At 35.0% G+C, this 21,174-nt stretch overlaps 3 protein-coding genes across 6 annotated transcripts in view; 2 read left to right on the forward strand and 1 right to left on the reverse strand.

The window, feature by feature from the left end:
- LOC132949981 (uncharacterized) overlaps nucleotides 1-3,502 on the forward strand; it is a 103,364-nt gene extending 99,862 nt beyond the window's left edge. For all 4 annotated transcript variants that reach the window (XM_061021136.1, XM_061021140.1, XM_061021137.1 and 1 more), the window contains one exon: nucleotides 704-3,502. In XM_061021136.1, coding sequence (XP_060877119.1) covers nucleotides 704-1,629 — 926 coding nt within the window. In that variant the 3' untranslated portion in view covers nucleotides 1,630-3,502. The remainder of the gene's footprint in view (nucleotides 1-703) is intronic.
- A 6,815-nt stretch (nucleotides 3,503-10,317) lies between these two features.
- On the forward strand, nucleotides 10,318-16,092 carry LOC132951274 (bleomycin hydrolase). Its single transcript, XM_061023071.1, has 9 exons — nucleotides 10,318-10,739; nucleotides 13,152-13,309; nucleotides 13,370-13,522; nucleotides 14,470-14,562; nucleotides 14,633-14,770; nucleotides 14,846-15,094; nucleotides 15,162-15,391; nucleotides 15,471-15,591; nucleotides 15,656-16,092. Exons 1-9 carry the CDS (start codon nucleotides 10,721-10,723, stop codon nucleotides 15,863-15,865), a joined length of 1,371 nt encoding a protein of 456 aa, XP_060879054.1. The 5' UTR covers nucleotides 10,318-10,720; the 3' UTR covers nucleotides 15,866-16,092.
- A 974-nt stretch (nucleotides 16,093-17,066) lies between these two features.
- The window catches only part of LOC132951273 (protein expanded-like), a 32,129-nt gene continuing 28,021 nt past the window's right edge, over nucleotides 17,067-21,174 (reverse strand). Inside the window, exon 11 of the mRNA XM_061023070.1 lies at nucleotides 17,067-20,986. Within this exon, the coding sequence (XP_060879053.1) occupies nucleotides 18,470-20,986 (2,517 nt within the window). The 3' untranslated portion in view covers nucleotides 17,067-18,469. The remainder of the gene's footprint in view (nucleotides 20,987-21,174) is intronic.

The raw sequence follows: 21,174 nt of genomic DNA on the forward strand, positions 1-21,174 counted from the left end.
GGGCTAATCGTATTTTGACAGGAATTTTCGGGATTCAAGATAATATACATCGCATGCATACGGCCCGTCCAAATTAAAAAATGTCAAGAATATTATCAAACTAAAATTTAAATCACAGCATCCCTTTAAATAATTTACAGATATAATTTATTATTATTTAATATAATTAATTTCCTTCGACTGAAAGTCTAAACACTCGCAGCTTTATAAGATCATGATTTATTCAAATCCTTCGCGGCAGTAATGTTGGAGAGTTTGTATTTAGCAAATAGAAGAAAGTAGAACGTTATAATATAATATTTAAGGATTTGTATGCGCATAAAATTTAACTAGGAACTTGGGAACGGCGTCTTCGACTGCATGAACCCGAGACGGCCACCAAACGTAATTATTTATTTATTGTATGCGCAATTTTAGTCTTAGATTTTTTTTTGTCTGCCTGGTTTCCGTACATACCGGTTGGTTTCGCTTGGTTGTTTCTTATAAATTTCAACGGAATGGAAAATCGCGGACTAACGTCTTACTATAGTATTATTATTATTGTTTGCGCATTAACGCCGATTTAGAGCACACGTATTTTTCTTAATAATGTATGTTTTGGTGTTCGTGTTTCCGACTCGACAAAATAGAATATCATAATAATATATATTCTATTTAAATGTGGTATTAATACTAATGTATGCTGTCTTATTTCTGTATATAGGCGATGCGGACGAACAATTTTACGGCGAGTCAGGTGACGAGCTGGCCAACATCATCGACAGCAGCGGCATAAGCAACGGCGTGGGCAACGGCCGTTCTTACCGGAAGGGCACGCACCCACCGGACCTGTTGGCGTTCCCCCGGGGAAGCGGCGGCGGTGGCGGCCACAGTTCGCCAGCCGGCAGCGTAGTGTCCACGGTCCCGTCGTTCCAGTCACCGTTGCACAGTCCCATATACTCAGGAACGTTGCCGTACAATCGGTCCCAATCTCCGTTCAGCTCGCGTCCCGCTCAGCCGCCCGCCGGTTACGTGACCATACCGCGGAGGCCGCGCGTGCCCAGCTGGGCCAGCAGCACCGGTGTCGGTGGGACGTCCGCGTCCACACCGACCCCCGGCCATGTGGACGACCCGCTGGGTGTGAGCCGGCTATGCGAACCGGTGTACGACAACCTGGGCCCGCGGACCACAGCCGACGGCAGTTCGGTGCTATCGCTGACCAAGGCGGTGGCCGACTCGGCGGCCGTGCATAGGCCCAAGCCGCAATACAGCCAGACGCTACCGCACAAGACCAAGCTGCACAGCGGAGGCGGCGGACACCGTCCCAGATTCAACGCCGACGACGCGCAGGACGCCCGCAGAGTACCGTCGCCGGCGCCCAGATCGCCGGACAAGACATCGCCGTCGCAGGTTTCCGGCCTGCCGCAGCACAACGCACTGCCGCCGAACTACTCGCCACTGGTGGAGATGGACGCAAGGAACCGGAGCAGCTGGGCGCCAAGCCGGGTCGGCACGCCCGAGTCGGGCGTCCTCAAGCCGGCCAGCCAGACGAGCGTCAAGCGAAAGGTACCGCCCAAACCGCCGCCGAAGCCCAAAATGAAGGGTGGCCCGTTGTTCGAAGACGAAGGCGAGGACGGCACTGAAGTCTAAGGTCCGTCCTTCTCCCGCGTGCCACTCGAACGAATCCTCTGTACTTCCATGATGATATATTTATGTTATGATATAACTTTTATTTTGTTCGTATAACATGCTAATTTTTTTTTCTCATTTTCATTCACTCATCACAAGGGGTTCTATATTGTTTTTGTTTTTCTATACTATTCGGCTGCTATAACCGTTTCGTTTTTAATTTTTTGTCCTTCCCTCCCTAGTTATAAAAATAATTTAAAAAGAAAGAATTTAAGCGTGTGATTCTATTTATCGCGGTTGTATCGTTGTCATGCGATTGTGCAATGTGCATAGTGTTTCTTTTAATGTTTAAAAAGAGTACATCATAGAGAATACCTCCTCCTCAAGTTTTTATTCTTATATACGTTGTATTATATTATAATTGAAGAACGCATATATTATTAACCCCTCGGGGATCAATGAGTGAAAAATCAATGAAAAATACATGTATCCTTATACTACTTGACGATGTATGGCACACACAGTGTAAAAAATATATAATATGAGGCTGCTCGTTTTCGGATTGGACGTGTTGTGTAACTAAGATATTATTTATATTATATTGTATTTTTTTTCTATTCTATATGTATTTATGTTGATAATATTATGTTTCTATGAATCAATTTTGATTTTGTCGCTGTCGTTGTCAATCAGTATAAAAAAAAAGTACTTTAGTTGTATAATACATAGTGAGCGTATATGTATAATATGTGTTTGTTCTCATTAAACCCTGTTGTCGATATATTATTATATATTGTCTTGTTGATGTTATTTATGGTCCCTTTTTAATCTGTAGTCAAAATAAATTTATATTAAGTAATAAAAACATCCAAAAACAAACCTCGATTGTCCCAATGGATTCTTAACTCTTTTATTTTACAATTCACTCGTCTTTGATATATTTTTTGTTTATTCTAGGACCATATTATTTATATTGAATATTTTTCAATTTTTGTTTAAAATATAGTGATAACGCGCATTTTAATTCAACACTTGAATGTCCAATTTTACTCTTGTGTGTGTGTTTTAATGTATTTTTTAACAGATTTGTTTTTTTTATACTTGCTTTGAATACCATTATTTTTTAATTGTACAAAGAAATTGATTATATTTAAACTTTATGTATCTAATATATTATACTTGATATGTATCAATTAATTAAAACTTTTAAGTCAAACAACAAATGTTAAAGTTGACATGTATGTAAAAAAAAAAACTTTTTAACTTTTTTGTTTGATTTCGCTGACATAACTTGATTACAGTTAGTTTGATTTTTCTAAAACAATGTTTAAAAATGTAATAATGATGTTAAGTAGTTTAATCGTAAACATGTTTATTACGAAATGTAAAATAATTTGATAAACTTATTAAAGCCTCTTCATGACTCTTGCCAATAGCAAATTTCAAACACATCAACAAAAAAGTTTTTGTAGAAATTATTGAATTTGTAAAAGTTCCTGTATTTATATTTTATTATTATTTTGTATTTTGTTTTGTTTATAATTATTATTACTTAAAGTACATAACGGTTGAAAGCTGATATTCTTTAAAAAGTGTCAATGTTAGTGTATGTTAGCGACTAATGTTGACTATTAAACTAGATACCATCTCTCGACAAAGTATTTCTCTATTATTATTATTATTATTAAATTTATATAAATATTATATTATTGTGCTCGCTAACGACTGAAAAATGTGGAGGCAAAATTGTAATTGTATAATTTATAAATTATATCTGTTGTAAAAAAAGATGATTGTTGTTTCAATTAAAAATTAAATTTAATATTGCTAAAATAGTTGGAAAATGTATATTAATTTTAAAATATAAAATAAAAGATTATTATTTGTGTTAATATTATAGTATATTTTGTATGAAAAATAAATAAATGTCAATAAGGACATTTCAAATGAAATCAAATGTTGTGGTTTGTTACTTTTGTGATATAATATCAAAGAAATTGTGTCATCTTGTAATTATTATTAAAATATTGTTTTCATTTAATTCTAACATAAAGTTAAAAAATGTTACAGTTGTGTTTTAGTTATAGGGCAATAATATGTATCACTAAGGTTTAGAGTGGCTTATTCTTATTAATAATAAGTTTTCAGTTCTTATAAAAATGTAGTTTTACAGTGTACTTAATAGATAAAAAAAAATCTAACCTAATAAGTGATTACTGTCCATATCAAACGTTGTAAATTATTAGTTTTACTTTACTGTTGTGCAATAGTGTTACCTACTTGTAATGAAATTGTAACTGTTTGTAATCTCTAATGAGACTAAAGGTGGTGCCCCTTTGCACTCCATTGTGTCGGTTCTTTTGGTGTATAATATTTATATGTTGGTAGCACTTAACCTCCACGATGAATATACATCAACTCAAACCACAGGATGGTTTTATAACACTCTAACCCTTTAACTGATTTATAAACAGAGAACCATATAATCTTTCATGTTTTTATGAAAACTAAATTATTGATATTGTAGTATTTGAACTGAAACCTTTTGATAATTTGAGAACTGTAAACGCTATCATAATTTATTTGAATTTTTAATATTATTTTTTAAAACAACCTAACCAAATGGATTCATATAAAAGTCTTAAACCCTATAGTTGTTACCAGTTACACCATAAACTACTGTAATTACAACTTTAGTGGCATAATGTTTTCTTGTTACTTATTGTTACCTATTGTTGATGCAAACTGTATCCATATTTCGTCATCACCAATTCCCCGTCACCCTGGACTGTCGACGTTAATTATGTCGACAAATATTGTCTAATTCGTCAGACCCACCCTACAGTCACATGTGCCACATAGTTGATCGTAATAAAATTTAGAATACGATTGAGGTGTACACATTTGGTACTTAAAGGATTTCTTCATCGTGCATGCCATGGGGGTCTATTCAGGTCTGCTGTAACAACATGACTCACATGACTTTACTTTTACTGCGTTTTGAATACAAAATATTATTAATTTTATTACTATTTACAATTCAATCTAATATATAAGACAGTTTAGCTCATATCTAACATATCAGTAGACAGAAGTTAGGTTTTGATGAGTGATGATAAGTAAGAGAAACAAATTAGTCCCAACATTCATTTTTAATCTAAATATTTGTATAATCTGTAAAGGGTTAAGGCGGTGTCTTCGTCTATCCACTTCGAGTTCAGCTAAAGGCTCTCAAATTGTGCACCCTAACGGAGCCCAGTGGCATTATTTGGGGGGGGGGGGGGGCAACTGGGGCATTTGCCCTAGTCTAGTATTTACATCAACCTTAAGTCGGCACATGTACCACCCCCCTCTCCGCCTTAACCACTATGGCACTATGCTATGAGAATCTGAGTGAAAAAAATCGTCGGAAAAGCAATGAAAAGTTGCCCTAGTCTAATGTCTTATAAAAACTGAAATGACACCACTGACGGAGCCTTGAGTCTATACACACTATTACATGCTAAGGAAAGTGGTCATCTAACTTTGTATTTATTATTGTGTTAATAAACCATGCTACACGAGTGGTCAAGCTATGTTCAAACAGTTCGGCCCCTCTGTAATGATACCACTATTTTTTAAATCACTTCATATATTTGATTTAATAAATCACTCATAATAACTTTTCTTTGTTTTTTTTATGGAATTTTTTAACTGTTAAACTAGTATCAGTTTTTATTTATATTCATACAACAAATTAACAACCTATAATATTCAAAAATGTATAAAACCATTTTATTTATGCATGTATACATAAAATGTTTTTTATTTATCCGTTTGGAAATGAAAGCTTTCAAGGTTACATATTTTTTAGAGGAGTTGTAAGAATTTAACGATAGTCAAAACGAAATCTAATCTCGAGTTAATGATAAACATAAATTATATTAATCTGTTGCGGTACAATAGTTTACGGTTACCGCGATTATAAAATACCTACTAAATAGTGCGGAAAAGCAGTTGTGAACAGTAGCCAAAAACATATTTTATGATTGAATTTTGAAATGACTGTATCTTACAAACGTACTATTGAAAACAAAATGTATACTAATTAATTATAAAAGTATTTTCAAACATTTCTAGTATTATACATACGAGTTATATTTAATAAATATAGTAGTGGGGAATCGAATTTATACACATATAAATGATATAATATATTAAAAGAAAATATTTAGATTTTAACATGTACCATATTTAAAAATTCTCAATGCAATATAATGTATTATCATTTATTATATAATATTATTTTAATATCGATAATAATTATTATTATCAATATTAAAATATTTTTAAAAAAGTTAAATACTTTTTGAATTTAAAATATTTCTTACGTTAGTTAGATCGACATATCTTACTCTACAAAAATATTGCAATTTTAAAAGATGAAAATTTAAAAGTTTCGATTCGTACAAAAGTTATTTAATTTATCTGTTATATCTGCTACACCTAACTACCAAGTTCCCTAAGTATGGATACACTCAGAATCGCACGGTGTCGTGGATAGGCAATTGAACAGACATCACATCTATATGTGTTGCTTGCATAATAATGTTATTGTTTATTTTGATTTTGTTCAACGCGGCAGCGCAACCACATTCGAATTGTCACTTTCTCGAGAGCGACGAGAGCCGAACACTTTGTGGACGGGCCGCATCGCGACCGACGCTTGTTCTCGTACACTCGTTGTACCGGTTTTCGTCTTGCACATGCCGTCACGCATACCCAACGTAGGTACACTCGACTAACTGTAAATCTCGTACTTAGGCGTTAGGCATGGGCGCGGCAACGCTAGGATTTCGGTTTCACGGGTGCGACACGACAGCGATCTGGCCAGTTTCCGTGGGGTTTTTCTCAAATTGAAGCTGAAACACCGTTCTATGCGCTTATCGTTCCGAGCTTAATTTTCCACGGTATAATATATTTTATAAATTATACATCATTTGAAAAAACATCATGAGTGCAAATCCTTCAACATTACTGCAGTTACAAACTACAAGACTTAAGTCTACAATAAATAATAATACCCTGCAGTGACGTATTTAGGGGGTGGTAGTGGAAGGGACGTGGACGCTAGGTGGCCAAATTTTAGGGGTGGCATTTTTTTTTAAATGTCTATAATTGTTATGTTTTGTGGTATAAACTAAAGATGTGGAACACCGTAAAGCTGTGCAGTGTAGTGCAGTGCGCTACGTGCGGCCGCAGAGACGGTTTGGTGCATTGGCTTGGTGTTTTATAAATGATATTAATAATAAGTCGATTATATTTCTACGAAGTAACTTTAAAAAAAATTTAAACAACATACTATGAATAACAAAAGTGGGGATGTCTAAAAATAATAACCATTATGACAAAGTAATAACATGCACGGCGTAATCAACTCAGTGAATCACTCGTTTTCATAATCGATTATTATCCCAACAATCTAGACATTTCGTTGCAAAACTACTACAGGGGAGATCTCGCTTACACATTTTCTAATGAATTTTAATATCTGTGAATATTTTTTTATTGGTATTGTAAATTATGTAATTTATAAATGATGAATTCTCTGATACAAGGTAACTGAAATAGTAAAATCTGTTCCATATAATATCGATGTGAAGATTAATTTAGCAAATTGGCATTCAGCAGAACCAACCTTGTGATGTTTGCTTTAGTTCATACTAGAGTAAACTGACATATTAACAAACTTAAGGTTAAGAAAATATTATCTGTGTTACTATCTACGTTGGAATATTTCAACTTTTATGCAAGTATGTGTAAGTTATAACAATTTAAAATTGCTGATATCCCACTTTAAAATTAACGTATAACGTACAAAGTTTGTAGTATAAATACAGATAATGTTCTTAACTTTAGTCTTTAAGTTTGATAATAGGTCAATAAATTCACTCTAATACTGTTAACTACTAAAGCCAACACACAAGGTTGGTTCTGCTGAACGCATATTTGCAATGTTGTGCGTGGGTCAGAGAGATAAAACATTTAGTTCACTGACATCCTCATATTCTGATATTCCTCTGCTGTCGCCAGTTCCATATCAAATTGTTAAGCAGAGAGATCGCTTTCAGTTCTAAAAATAATTAAATCAAGAAAGTTTAAACTCTTCCGATATTTTAACAATTGAGTCAGTTTTAAATTACTTGTAATCAATAAACTAAATTACAATGGTGTAATAAATTTACTTGCAGCAATCAAAAAGTTCAACGTACCTACATTTGATTTAAGAATATATTATTTAATTTTATTATTATTTAATATTTTTATAATACAAATGTAATACATTTTCTGTTATTGGCTGTCTTGCAAAACATATCTATAATTTATTGATTTATTTTCATGGGGGAGGGAAGTCAAAATTATTATGCCCTAGAGTGCCAAATCTCTAAATACCTATGTATCTGATAATATACTATATACCATTACGGTACCAATTCATTTTTCTATAAGCAAATACATATATGAATAATCTACTAATAATCCTTCACTCTAACTTAATACCCATCACACCTTATAGCAAGCTCTCACATACATTTTTCTTCTATTTTCCGTCATTTGAGAATTTTCAGTCTATTTATATATATGTTTTTTATGTCGATTGGTCGTATTTTTTTCTATTGCTTAATTAGAAAATAAATAAAAATAAAAATTTGTATGGTTTATTAGAATGTTTAAAAAGAAAAAAGGATTGTTAAACAAAAGTTAATTTTGATAATATTCCTATTTCTTTGTAATTGTAGTTATATAATTTTTTTTATTAAATAAGGTATTTTTTGACGGTAGATATTTTTCCGTAAGCCATATATTTCTTAGTCGTAAACCTACACAAAATAAAATTATGTATGTACTTGAACAATATATTATGGTATGACTATATAAGACCATGCACCTAAATATGTAATAAGTGGGGGAGTAGGGCTGAGGATTTCTAGTAGGTACTGAAAACCCTCAAAATATGTACACATATTCATTTAAAAAACAAATAGTATGCACTTAAATATGCTCTAAATAAATGTAATATTATTTAAAATATGGAACCTAAATTATAATATTTATGTGAAAAAAAATATAATTTTAATCCATTGAAAAAACTTGATAAATTAATTGAAAATCAACCAACAGTGTGCGATCAATTATGAAGGACAACTGAAGTTTACTTCCTACAATCCTACTTGTGTCGCGCAATATTATCGGCCAGATAGTGAATTACCTAACCGATAATATTAATAATATTATACACCTATAGGCTGGCATGACATATTTTGTAAAATAATATTTTTATACAGATTTTTATGTTATATTATGTTAAATATCAACATTTTCCAAATTTGTACCTACTATAATATAATATGCTCTTAATTTGTCTAATATACGAAAATATACATTCAAATGCAATAACGACAAAATATGAAAAATATAATTTTAAATATAACCTTATGTTATGAATCATATTTATACATCACTCACATTTTTCTGTGACCTTTATAGACAAATATGAAAAAACTATAGAAGTCCACAGCTCTAATAATGGGTATTAAGAAAAAAATGAATACCACAATTTTAAAATTATCATAACTTGCTTCAAAATTAAAATATCAATAAAAGCCTTAGGAATGCCCTAGATCATTCAAACTTTTTCATACCACGGCTCCCTTGTGTTTTCACCTCTGGAAGCCACGACGCACAGTTTGAATACCTCTGCCCTAGATAATAATCTTACCTTTAGATTATATTATATAATAAGAAAAAAAACAAAGTAAAACGGATTATTGTGAACGTAACATTTGTTATGCTGTATGCTTGTAAAACAGAGAACCCAGCGGGTGTTGTACACATAATACACATAATAATATATACCGTTTTTAAATCTTTCGAATACAAATGTATGTACTTTATGTTTGAAATGTAGGCATTGGTATTCTGGGTATACGGCATATTCTCACTACTCTATTTATTAACGTAGGTATACCTACTCTCTAAAGTCTAAATACGGACTATTAGAATATATCAGTGACAAAAACAAAATAATTTAATAATCTATAATTTTTTAAGTGTCTCATAGAGCACTTATATATATCCCTGGGACAATCAAAAAATATTTTGAGAACCAAGTATCAATTTCCTTATACTTAGACACCTAGTTCCTATTATATAGTATTTAGTAACTTCTAGTTTCTACCAGTTCTATCGTTTATGGGTACATTGAAATAAATACCGAAGACACACAGATACCAGATTGTTTCCAAATCCGCGTCAATTTGACAACCAAGAAAACAGTAAAACTTAAGAGATTTGATTACTAATTATAAAAAATATTAATTTTGATGTCACGAATTCCTAGTATTCCGAATATTTATGGAATGTAACATAAGTCATAGAATAGTCTTTATGCGGTGCGCGCTTTTTCAGATTTGAAAATTGGCGGGGAAAAATGTCTGGGAGATATTACAAAGGAAAAAAAAATGTTCAGAACGACACGTCATTTTCGTCTCCACGAGGTCGCCGCCGAACGGTAAACGTCACGACCCCCCCGCCCGTCAGCCCGCCAGCCGATCGGGCCAACGACCCTCCATCGCCGCCGCATCGGTAGTGTGCCACACGCGCACGCGCACGGGCACGACCGCAGGACGCGGACTCGAGGCAATAACACCTAACACCATATTTCCATCGTTTGCACGATATTTTCACCATTTGTCGTTTACTCGTTTTCGTCGCGTCCTATTCCGCCTTCCACGAGTCTCGTGATTTGTTTTTGTTTTTATACGAATTCCCGGTTTACCGTTTTGTTTGTTTCCCACCCCTCCGCCGCCGACGATATTATTATTACTATTCGCGCACGCGCGTTCGTGCACGGTATATTTACACTGCTTCGTACTATTATAGTGCACTACAATAACACACTTACTTGCTTGCGCTCCACTATCGTGCACTGTGCCACCGTGACTACTGCCAGCAGCCATCGCCGCCGACTCTAGTTCATATCGATATTCGATAACGCCTGACCACCAGGGAATCCCAGTCATATTTTCCGACACACGATCTCGATCAGTGCTGCGTTAACCGTTCCGGAAAAATGGCGAAAACCTTCTCGTGTAAGTATAACGTCATAATAGTAACGATTACCAGTATGCCTGTCCCGTGTCTTGCCGCCGTCGTTTTTTGAAAAGCATTTTTCTACCCCGATGCCGCATGTAAGACTCGTGGACCACCCAACCCCCACACAATATCGCGCCTGGGGTTTTCGATAATTTGGCTTATTTTTATTTTTCATTTCCGACCGATCGGCAAATCCGAGTTGTATTGGTTTACTTTTTTTGGATCCCTAGGACAATGCCCTTTTCCATACCTTTTTTTCCTGTTTCTGAATTTCCTCGTCGCCGTCGACGGTAAAATCGAACAAAAGTTCACTACCGAACAACACAGTCAAAAATCTGCTGTCCGACGTACCTATATTTTTTTTTCAACATAATTATAAACACGTAGAATTCGTGTTTGTTACTTTGTTTTTATAATATGTCAATTATACCTACTACCCAACTGTGTGAACAAATTTGCGTGTTGTCTGAGTAAATCAATATATTTCAAAAACTAATCAGCTACTGCTCGGCGAGATCACAGTTTATTATTATTTTAACCTAAATGCAAAAAAAAAAAATTTTAAAACAGTTTTTCTACCTATTTATTCATATTATTTTGTTTATAAAAATGTTCTGGATACCTATTCTTGAACTGTCTAAACAATAACAGATTTATGAGTAGGTAGATAACAGTACTGTAACCTGTAGGCAGACAACCTTGTACTACCTAAATGACTCCCATATTTTTTTTTCAATAATAATATTATCATGATACAACTGAATCTTGTTTAATTTACTTTTGCCTACTCAACAATATTATAGTGTTCATTTGATAAGCAACTTTTTTTATGTTACCATTATGTTGATGTATATTATTGCTATAATTTTAACAGATAATATTCATTGCCCATTGGTCTTAAATAAATAATAATACTAACACTATTCATAAACATACAATTATGTGGGTTGTATAAATCCTGATATTATATTTGTTACATCCATAGAAAATTGTGTTTTTAATTTATTTAAAAGATCTTCTTGATACCTATGTCACTAGTTCGTTTAATCAGTTTAGTTCTTATTATTTTTCTCTATTTAAATGCCAAATAGTCATTAAATACTTTTAAAAAAATAGGTAAAAAAATGTTATATATTCAATTATTTTACATACCTATGTTTAAAAAATGTATTGGTAGGTATATCAACAGACATAGAAATTACCTATAGAAATAGGTATTATATTTTAATTTCTTATTCCTAAATTATTTTTAATTTGACTAATACAAATACCTAGCTATTAAAATTAATACTGATTTTAATATTGCATAGTCATTTAGAATAACCTTAAACTCAATAATCATCCATAATATTACTGCCAATTCTATAAATACAGGTAATTTTCTTTGACACCTGTTAAACTATTCTTTATATTTAATGTAAGACAAATTTTGATTATTTTATTTATCTACACATATTTTAATATAACAAACTGATAATATTATTAGTATTTCCTGTTATCTGAGACTACGGCAATTATTGCGATTGCCGCCTTGGACTATCTACCCCCCTGTTCAATTAACTACCTTTATGATTTTTTCGCATCATTTTATCATAATACTTCTATGAAAATAACTTTTACAAATAATCTAAATTAATTAAATTATCTCATAGTGGAAAACATAGTGTCATTACTCATTTTGTCTTGCATAAATAAATTGAAAAGTTTTTTTTATCATTATTATTTTATAAATTCCTGAATTAATATAACATATTTCTTCCCCATTTTATAACATAGACAATATAAAAATATGAGCAAATATAAATTTCTTTTGTAATGGTATGCGATTGAGCAATAGATGAATACTTTAATAATAAAACTAATTTACCGTTACTGTGTCCAATGGAATACAGTGAACCAATAAGAGACATGCACTGTCTAGATGACAATGTTCATCTTCTTTGTCGATAGTTTCAAAATACCATCCTTTTGATAAATTGTTGGATTAGCTGCGCATAAATTCTGTTTTGTTATATTTATAAGGGTTCAAGGTGAACACTACACGTCTATACATATTGTCTTCTCAATGAATTATGTTTTAGAATTCTTTATAATTTGTTTTCTTCATAGTTTAATAGCTTATTGGCTATTATCAAATATAGCTATACAGATACAATTATATTAACTGCCATGTGTGATGAAATTGTATAAAAAAATTAATTTACTTAATGATAATTAATATCTGGCACCTAACAGCCTGATGTATTTGATTTATGACTATGCTTAATTAAAATAGTATCAATTGATAGCTTTCATGGGAAATTCTTATATATTGAATAAACTTATTGTTTAAGCTATTATTATTATTTTAAATTAAAAATAATAATGTTTTGTTTTGCTTACTGGAATATAAGGTTTTTATATTTCAGCCGTCATCAATCCCAAAAATATTTTAAAATTCAGTGACGCATTCTACAGTGATGCCAAAAATGTGTTGGCCCAAAATGCCTGTTCTCGTGTTAGCCCAACAGAAGTGAGCACGTCAAGAAATAGAGTACAGGAATGCCATCACTATTACACGCACAAGGTTTGACTGATTTCTGACTTAAGATCCATATAACCTTTAAATATATGTGTTTTTGTCTAGATTGAGTCTGAAGGCAAACCAGTAACTAACCAAAGAAGTTCGGGTCGCTGTTGGATATTTGCATGTTTAAATGTGATCAGAGTTCCATTTATCAAACAATTCAACTTAGAAGAATTTGAGTTCAGCCAAGCTTATATATTTTTTTGGGACAAGGTATAGTTTGTATAAAAATTTTCAGAGATATTATTCTTTGTGCCTTAAATATAATATACTTGTATGACCTTGGCCTGTTGGACGATGTTAACAATAGGTGGTCCCTTTTACACACCTGTTCATCGTATTTGTATTGTACTTCTGTCAATAGGACTGGTTTTTTTTGGGGTCCAAAATTCATCTCAAACACAATAAAGGTTTAGGTATAATAAACAGAATACTGTTCAAATTTTCAAAACTACAATAATTTTTCATGAAGTTTTCATATATTATTTGAGAGTATAAATGTTTATGAGTACAAAATATTGTACAGCAACTAAATCTGTTATATATTTATTTGGTTTTTCAGTTTTACCATTATTTAATAATATAATATTTTATAGGAGGATATAAAACTGTTATTATTACAGAGATTTAATAATAAATGTGACATTATGCACATGAATAATTAATAAAATAAAATAAACTATTAACTCGAGTAATTTAATTTAATTTACATTATTATAATGAAATGTATCAAAGTAGAATTAAAAAAATTATATATTGGATATAAACCTTTAAATTTGTACATTACTAAGCCAAAAATTCATAATTTTAACATTAAATATTCTGAATAAAATATAGAATAATATTTTGGCATTACAATTATTTTCTCTTCTGTGAAGAAATAGATGCATCTACCCCTTTCCTTAAATCAGAAATTTAGTCTATATAATATACATGTATAGTCTTGGCAATTGTTTCATTAGTAATTTTCCTCGAGTGTAAGAAAAAATAACAGGACAAGAAAACATGTAAAGTGTAATTAAGTGTATATTTTATAAGTTATTAATGATTATAATTTATATGCTGTTTTAATTTCCTAATGTATAGAGGAATTTATCAGTTAATTTATGTTAAAGTTGACAATACCTAGTTGTAAAATAATTGATATCTTATATTTTTAGATTGAAAGAAGCAATTACTTTTTAAATGCAATTGTACAAACCGCTAAGCGTGGTGAAACTGTTGATGATAGAACCACTGCTTGTTTACTCACTGTAAGTATAATTACTAATTAGACAATAAAGTTATGTTGTTAACATTAAAAATTATTTTTGTTGACTAAAGAAACCTATTGAAGATGGAGGTCAGTGGGATATGTTGGTCAACATCATAACCAAGTATGGGTTGATGCCAAAGAAGAACTTCCCTGAGTCGTTTAGTTGCGAGACTAGTAATACTGTTAATGTTATACTGAACAGCAAGGTAATAATATTGTGTCATAACTCATAATTAACAACTTGTAGATGTTTTATAATAAATGCATTTTTACATTTTAAGCTTCGAGAATATGCTATAATTTTGCACAAACTTGTCAGCGATAACGCCACTGACAATGAGATTAAAACCAAAATCGAAGAACAAATGCAAGTCATTTATCGAATTGTTGGTATTTGTATGGGTATACCACCAGCTACATTTGAATGGCAATACTATGACAAATCTAAAGTGTTCAACACTGTTGGACCTATCACTCCATTGGATTTCTATTTGACACATGTCCGCCCTGTGTTTGATGTCGTAGAAAAGGTACTTGCTAGATAACCTAATAATATGTAGTATAATTTGTGTTAAATTTATCTATATTATCATTTAGGTGTGTTTGATTTCGGATCCACGACCAAACAACCGGTACGGTAAATTGTACACATTGGACATGTTAAATAATATGGCTGGTGGGCGAAAAGTTCTCTATAACAACCAGCCAATTGAAGTATTAATCAAGGCAGCTCAAGAATCAATTGTAAATAATGGTGAACCAGTATGGTATGGATGTCAAGTGAGCAAAAGATTTTCTGATAAGCTTGGATTGGAAGATTTGAAAATGTAAGTTTCTTTAAAATCATCTTTAATATAAACATATTTATTGAAAACTTGTAATTTATTTGAGTATTTATAATTTTAGTCATGATTACCAGTTAGTCTTTGGAACTGATGTATCGATCCCGATGACTAAAGCTCAACGTATGTTATATGGTGAATCTGCCATGACACACGCAATGGTACTAACTGGAGTCAATGTTGAAGTGAGTGAATTGTTTAAAATATGTGAAAATAATCTTAAACCAATTATATTTTATATCTGTTTAGAATGGTAATGCAACCAAGTGGCGTGTTGAAAACTCTTGGGGTGAAGAACGTGGTGACAAAGGTTACTTGATGATGACCACAGATTGGTTTAAAGAATACGTGTTTGAAGTGGTTGTAGACAAGAGTCTTTTATCCGAAGAGGTGTTGTCTGTGTTCCAACAAGAACCTCAAGTACTTCCCATTTGGGATCCAATGGGAACATTAGCTTAATTATTACTGAATTATTATTTGTATTTTTTTCCATACTTATCTTATTATGTATGAATATTATATAATATGCAATTATTTACATAAAATGAAGTTTGAAAATGTTTTATACTATTTGATTGTATTGGACATTTCCAAACTTTATTTGTATACTATACAATATTGTATTCTATAATCATATGTGTGCTATTTAAATTAAATTACACACATATATATTTTATACATTATAATCGAGGATAATATTTTGTTTTTTCACACACACCTCAAAAAAAAAAAAATATTTTTACTAAAATTTAGTACACTAAAATAAATTATATACATACACCAGCGGGTCTTAACCTTAAGTAGATCACGGACTCATGAAAGATTTTTAGAAATCGCGGACCACCTTATCAAATTTTTTTTGAATACCTCTTTTTTTACAAAACAACTCATGTTATCATAACCAAAATTATAATAATTATTTTATATTACAAATTACATGTACTAGACATAACAAACCATACACATTTATAATTATTTTTATTACAATTCATTTTTTTATAAAAATAAAACTATACTACGATCGATCAACTGCACTTAGTGGCAGTAAATATAATGCTGCCGAGACTACAATGCTGTACGCATGTACATTTCGTATGAACAAGAGAAACTGATTACTTAATAAATATTAATAATACAATTATCTGGTGTAGAATCTACAAATTATATATGAAAAAAAAAAAATAATAATCCAACAATATTGTAATAATGCACTTATTGATGTATGTTATGTGTTAAGGCTGCTGTAGACCCCCGACATGAGTATCGCGGACCACAGGTTAAGAACCGCTGATATACAATATACGCCATCTGTATGTATGGACAACAACTTCACTAATAATTTACTTCTGAACAATTCTGTGAAATGCACATACTGTGTTAAGACAACCGAAATGGTTTTTGGTCATCATAAAAATAACAAGATTGTTATATTTAACCAATTAAAATCAAAATGTAATATTATATCTACTAGAAATGTTTCTATAATCTATTCAGGATAATAGTCGATGTCCTGTTGGCGATTGACAAAGTGTTTCACTCTTATCCATAAATTTATGAAGATAGTAGTTTAAAGATATATTTTGATTTGTTCAATCTTTGAGCAAATTGGTTTACAAGGTGTGTACATTGTCTTGAAATAAAGATAACGCCCATGACGAAAAACATGTTACAATAGATAATATTTATTCAAATCTAAAATACGTAAATATACAATTTTATAAAAAGAAAAAAACAAAATAATACTGTGCAATATTTTGTACTGATTTTTAAATACTAAAAAGTTAAAAGTAACTTCTTCAATATACAAAAAAAAAATAGTGTTTTGATAATATTTAATAATAACATAAAAAAATGTAAAAAATGAGGAGGCACTTTTTAGGTAACTAATTAACACAAGTAAGCACAAATATGAGGGTACATAAAAATATTACAAAATTAATAATATTATAATATTAACCTATTATGGTCCTATAACAAAAGAATAGGCAATCGAGGCTATAATTATTTAAATTTTTTCTATATGTTAGAATAACTGAATTGTACGATTATGAACCAATCATTTTTTGGCACATTACATCAAGTCTAGAGTTTAATCAAAATTGACACATATAATATCTTAAATACTAACAATCAAACACTTAATATTTATGGCGGTGCTAAAATAACAGTCTATCGGCCATGGATAATATTAATACAAAAAATGGCTTATTATTAGTACAATTATTGTACGTATTGCTCAGTACATTAAAAACAACGAAATTCGTGGAAGACCGTTAAAAAAAAAAGTTCGACATAATAATAATATAATTGATAGTAATCCTAATTTTGAGTAGGTATACCATTTTTTAAATTGATCGGAGCATAAGAACTATAAAAACTATGTTTCAAGTGACTTATGCCCCGAGCTTGTACAATTAATCCTATACTGATAGTTTTTCATAATATATATAATACATAAATATTGTAACCTTAAAATTTACAAAATCGATGCGAGTTGTGTAACGAGTGTTAAAAAAATCATCTTATCATTCGTGTAGTATACACATGTATAAAAATAAAATTGGCACAAATAAATATTATAAGGTAACGATACTAAATTACGCGCGCAGAGGGTGTCCGAGTAAAAACCAAAGTAGGTAACCTGGTGGTTACACATTTGACAGACCTCTATGAATATTATAAGACAATCGTTGGAAAATCGAGATAATGAAATATAGCATATAATGTCATTCTGGATCGGAATGTTACTGAAAACCCACGTTCCCGATTCATTACAAACAATAAAACCTAAACACGTGCGTTCGTCGAGAAACAATAAGCGTCCGAACTCCAATATGGTTATTAGGATAATGTCTAAGGCAATCTCTCTCTCTCTCTCTCTCTCTCTCTTCTCCCTCTCCCCCCCCCCTTCCCCCGGATAACCAACAATATATTTAGGGTTCCTTTTCCCTAAAAAAATAAAAAACATCTTACTCGGACACCCTTCTACTTCTCGCTTTTATAAATATATAATAAAAAAATATTTCATAGGTAATTGTATGGAATTTAAACTATAGGTAATTACTAAATAATATTTGTGTTGGTTTTGACGTGGTTGGTTTTTGATTTGGCCGTCTTAACGGCGGCGGTGGCTACAACAGAAGACGACGCCGAAGCCGATATAAAACTCTGCGGCGGTGGCGACGAATACGACGACGTACCGTTGGTGCACCTCGTGCTATTCGGCTTATTGGAGGATGCGGCGCCACTCTGAAGCGGCTGCGTCTGTTCCGCAGACGACGGCAGCGGCGGTGGTTGGTACGAAGACGAAGGCAGTGGTGGCGGTTGATGGTACGAAGATAAAGACAGCGGTGGTAGTGGCTGGTACAAAGACGCCGCGAGGGCCGTAGCGGCGGAAAGGGACGACGAAGGCGGGGGCACGGTTTGCGTGGCCTTGTTTTCGGTCACCAGGGCGTTGGTTTGCTTAAGCAGCGTCTGGTCGTTGCACAGAGCTGATATGAGTGGCAAGTCCAGGTTGCGGCTTTTCTCCCGCAATAATAAGATGTCCAACACCGACTGGGACCCCGTAGGAGTGGTGGCGCCGTTGGTGGTGGTGGCAGCGGTGGTGGTGGTGGCGGCGTCCACAGCAGCGGGGCGACGAGGGTGGATAACAGCCGCGGGCTTCTGGAGTTCGGTCACTGGTGGTGGTGGTGGTGGTGGCCGTCGATGGAACAGCTGAACTTTCGGGGGTACGGCTGGTGCCGACGTAGTGGCCGCCAGTAAGTCATCGTGAGAGTACGTTCGGACGGGAAGCGGCAACGGCTGCAGCCTGTGACGGCGGTGGTGATGGTGCTGCGCCGCGTAGTCGGCGGATGCGGCCACGGTGGCAGGGAACAGCAAGTTTTGATTGGAAGCGTATTTCAAGTGTGGCGGCAACGGAGGCAGCGGCGGTGGCTGTTGCTGTTGCTGCAGCAGCAGTTGCTGTTGATGAAGCTGTAGTTGCTGTTGCTGCAGCTGCAGTTGCTGCTGCTGACTGAGCAGGTGATGGTGGTGATGATGGTGTTGGAACTGCTGGTGGGACAGCGACGACGACGACGCTGACGACGAGGACGGTGGTGGCGGGGGCGGTGACACTGCGACTGCTACGTTTGGTGTGCTTCGATACAGGTGTGCGTTGGCCTGGTACGACGGCGGGTCGCAGCCGTAATACCTGTGGTATTGGTTCCGACGACCACGGGCCAGCTTGGCGTCCACATATTCTTGGCGGCTGACCGCCGGATCTTGGAGCGGATACACGACGAAATCGACATCGGACCGGAGCTGCTGTTTGTATTGTTCCAGCTGCAAGTCGAATCGCTTGGGCCGTGGTGGTGGTGGGGGCGGCGGTGGTTGTCGAGCGTGCAGAAGCGGTGGCGCTACCGAGGCTACGGAGGCGGCAGCCGGGTAGATGTGGTGATAGAACGCTGCGCCGCTCTTATGCACGTCCAAGTAATTGTTGCTGTTGACCTGCACGCACTGGTGATGGTGATGGTGATGGTGATGACCACCGCAAAACTTGACCACATTGGACAGCAGGTCAAGCGACCGACGGACGTCCCAGTGCGGGGCCACAGTGCCGGTGCCGCAGTCGAAGTTGGCCAGTGATAGGTTGGACAAGGACGGGGCACCGGTTACGAAGTTCATCGGTGGGGGCAACGTCACGTAATCTGAGTCTGAGTCTAGTGTCGAGCTGGTGGTCGGCCGCGACGGATAGAAACCCTTGCGGGGCGTCTGTAACGACTTACGACCGACAATCAGGTCGGACAGCTCGACGGCGGACAGGAGTGCGCCGCGCCCGCCCTCGGATGGGTCGCTGCCGTCACCGCGGAAACTGCCCGAGTTACTAACCACTGAACCGCTACGGCTGCGGCCGCCGGTCGCCGCACCACCCACGTCCGCGTAACCGTCCAGCGCGCACCGGTTACTGCAACCAGTATCGCCGCATTTGGACGACGATGCCGACGACAGGGCCACATCGGAGGCGGTTGTGGCGGTCGTGGCGATGCCGACGCAATATGAACTGTCGCTGGTGGCCGCGGCTGACAGGTCGTACAGCTCGTCGGTGCCGCCACAGCCCCCGTCGCAGTCGTCGACTGCTGTGGTCTGCTGACCGTGGCCCATCGGACGACCTTCCTCGTCCGCCGACGTGGACGACGCCGCCACCGTGTCCGGCGGCAATGATGCGCTGTACGCTGAGTCAGCGTCAGGTTGCTGCGCCATCGTGGACGATTTCTGCATAGCGGCCGCGACTGTTGTAGCTTTGTAAATTCCGCCGACGTGGTTGCAGTCCACACTGCAGTTCTCGGTGGTATACGACGCGGACGCCATGTCCTTGGACGTCGTGCTGTAGCTAGCGCACGTGTACACGCCACTGCTGGTGTTCGCCGATTGGTTGCTGTTGTCCACGTAAGCCGCCCTGGCCCTCGGGTGCCTGTACATCAGGTACGCGTCGCTGCTGTCCTGCGCCGACTGCACCGAGTAGTCCAGCTCGGACATGGCTGAGTTCTGAGCCGTGTGACTGTAGCCCAGCTCCACGCTGGACGATATGCTTCCGTTGGGCACCTAAGGCACAAACGTAATATTGTGAACAAAAACGGGCTAATGTTTTAAAAATTAAATTGCTACCTATGTTAAAAATTTAATTTTCCAAACTTTTTAACTTGACTAGTAGGTTAATAATTGTCTGATTGACATCAAAACTTATCTTGTTAAATAGAATTCATTGAATAAACTTTAAATATTTTCAGTTG

This window comes from Metopolophium dirhodum, chromosome 8 (assembly GCF_019925205.1).
Source record: "Metopolophium dirhodum isolate CAU chromosome 8, ASM1992520v1, whole genome shotgun sequence".
NCBI lineage: Eukaryota > Metazoa > Arthropoda > Insecta > Hemiptera > Aphididae > Metopolophium > Metopolophium dirhodum.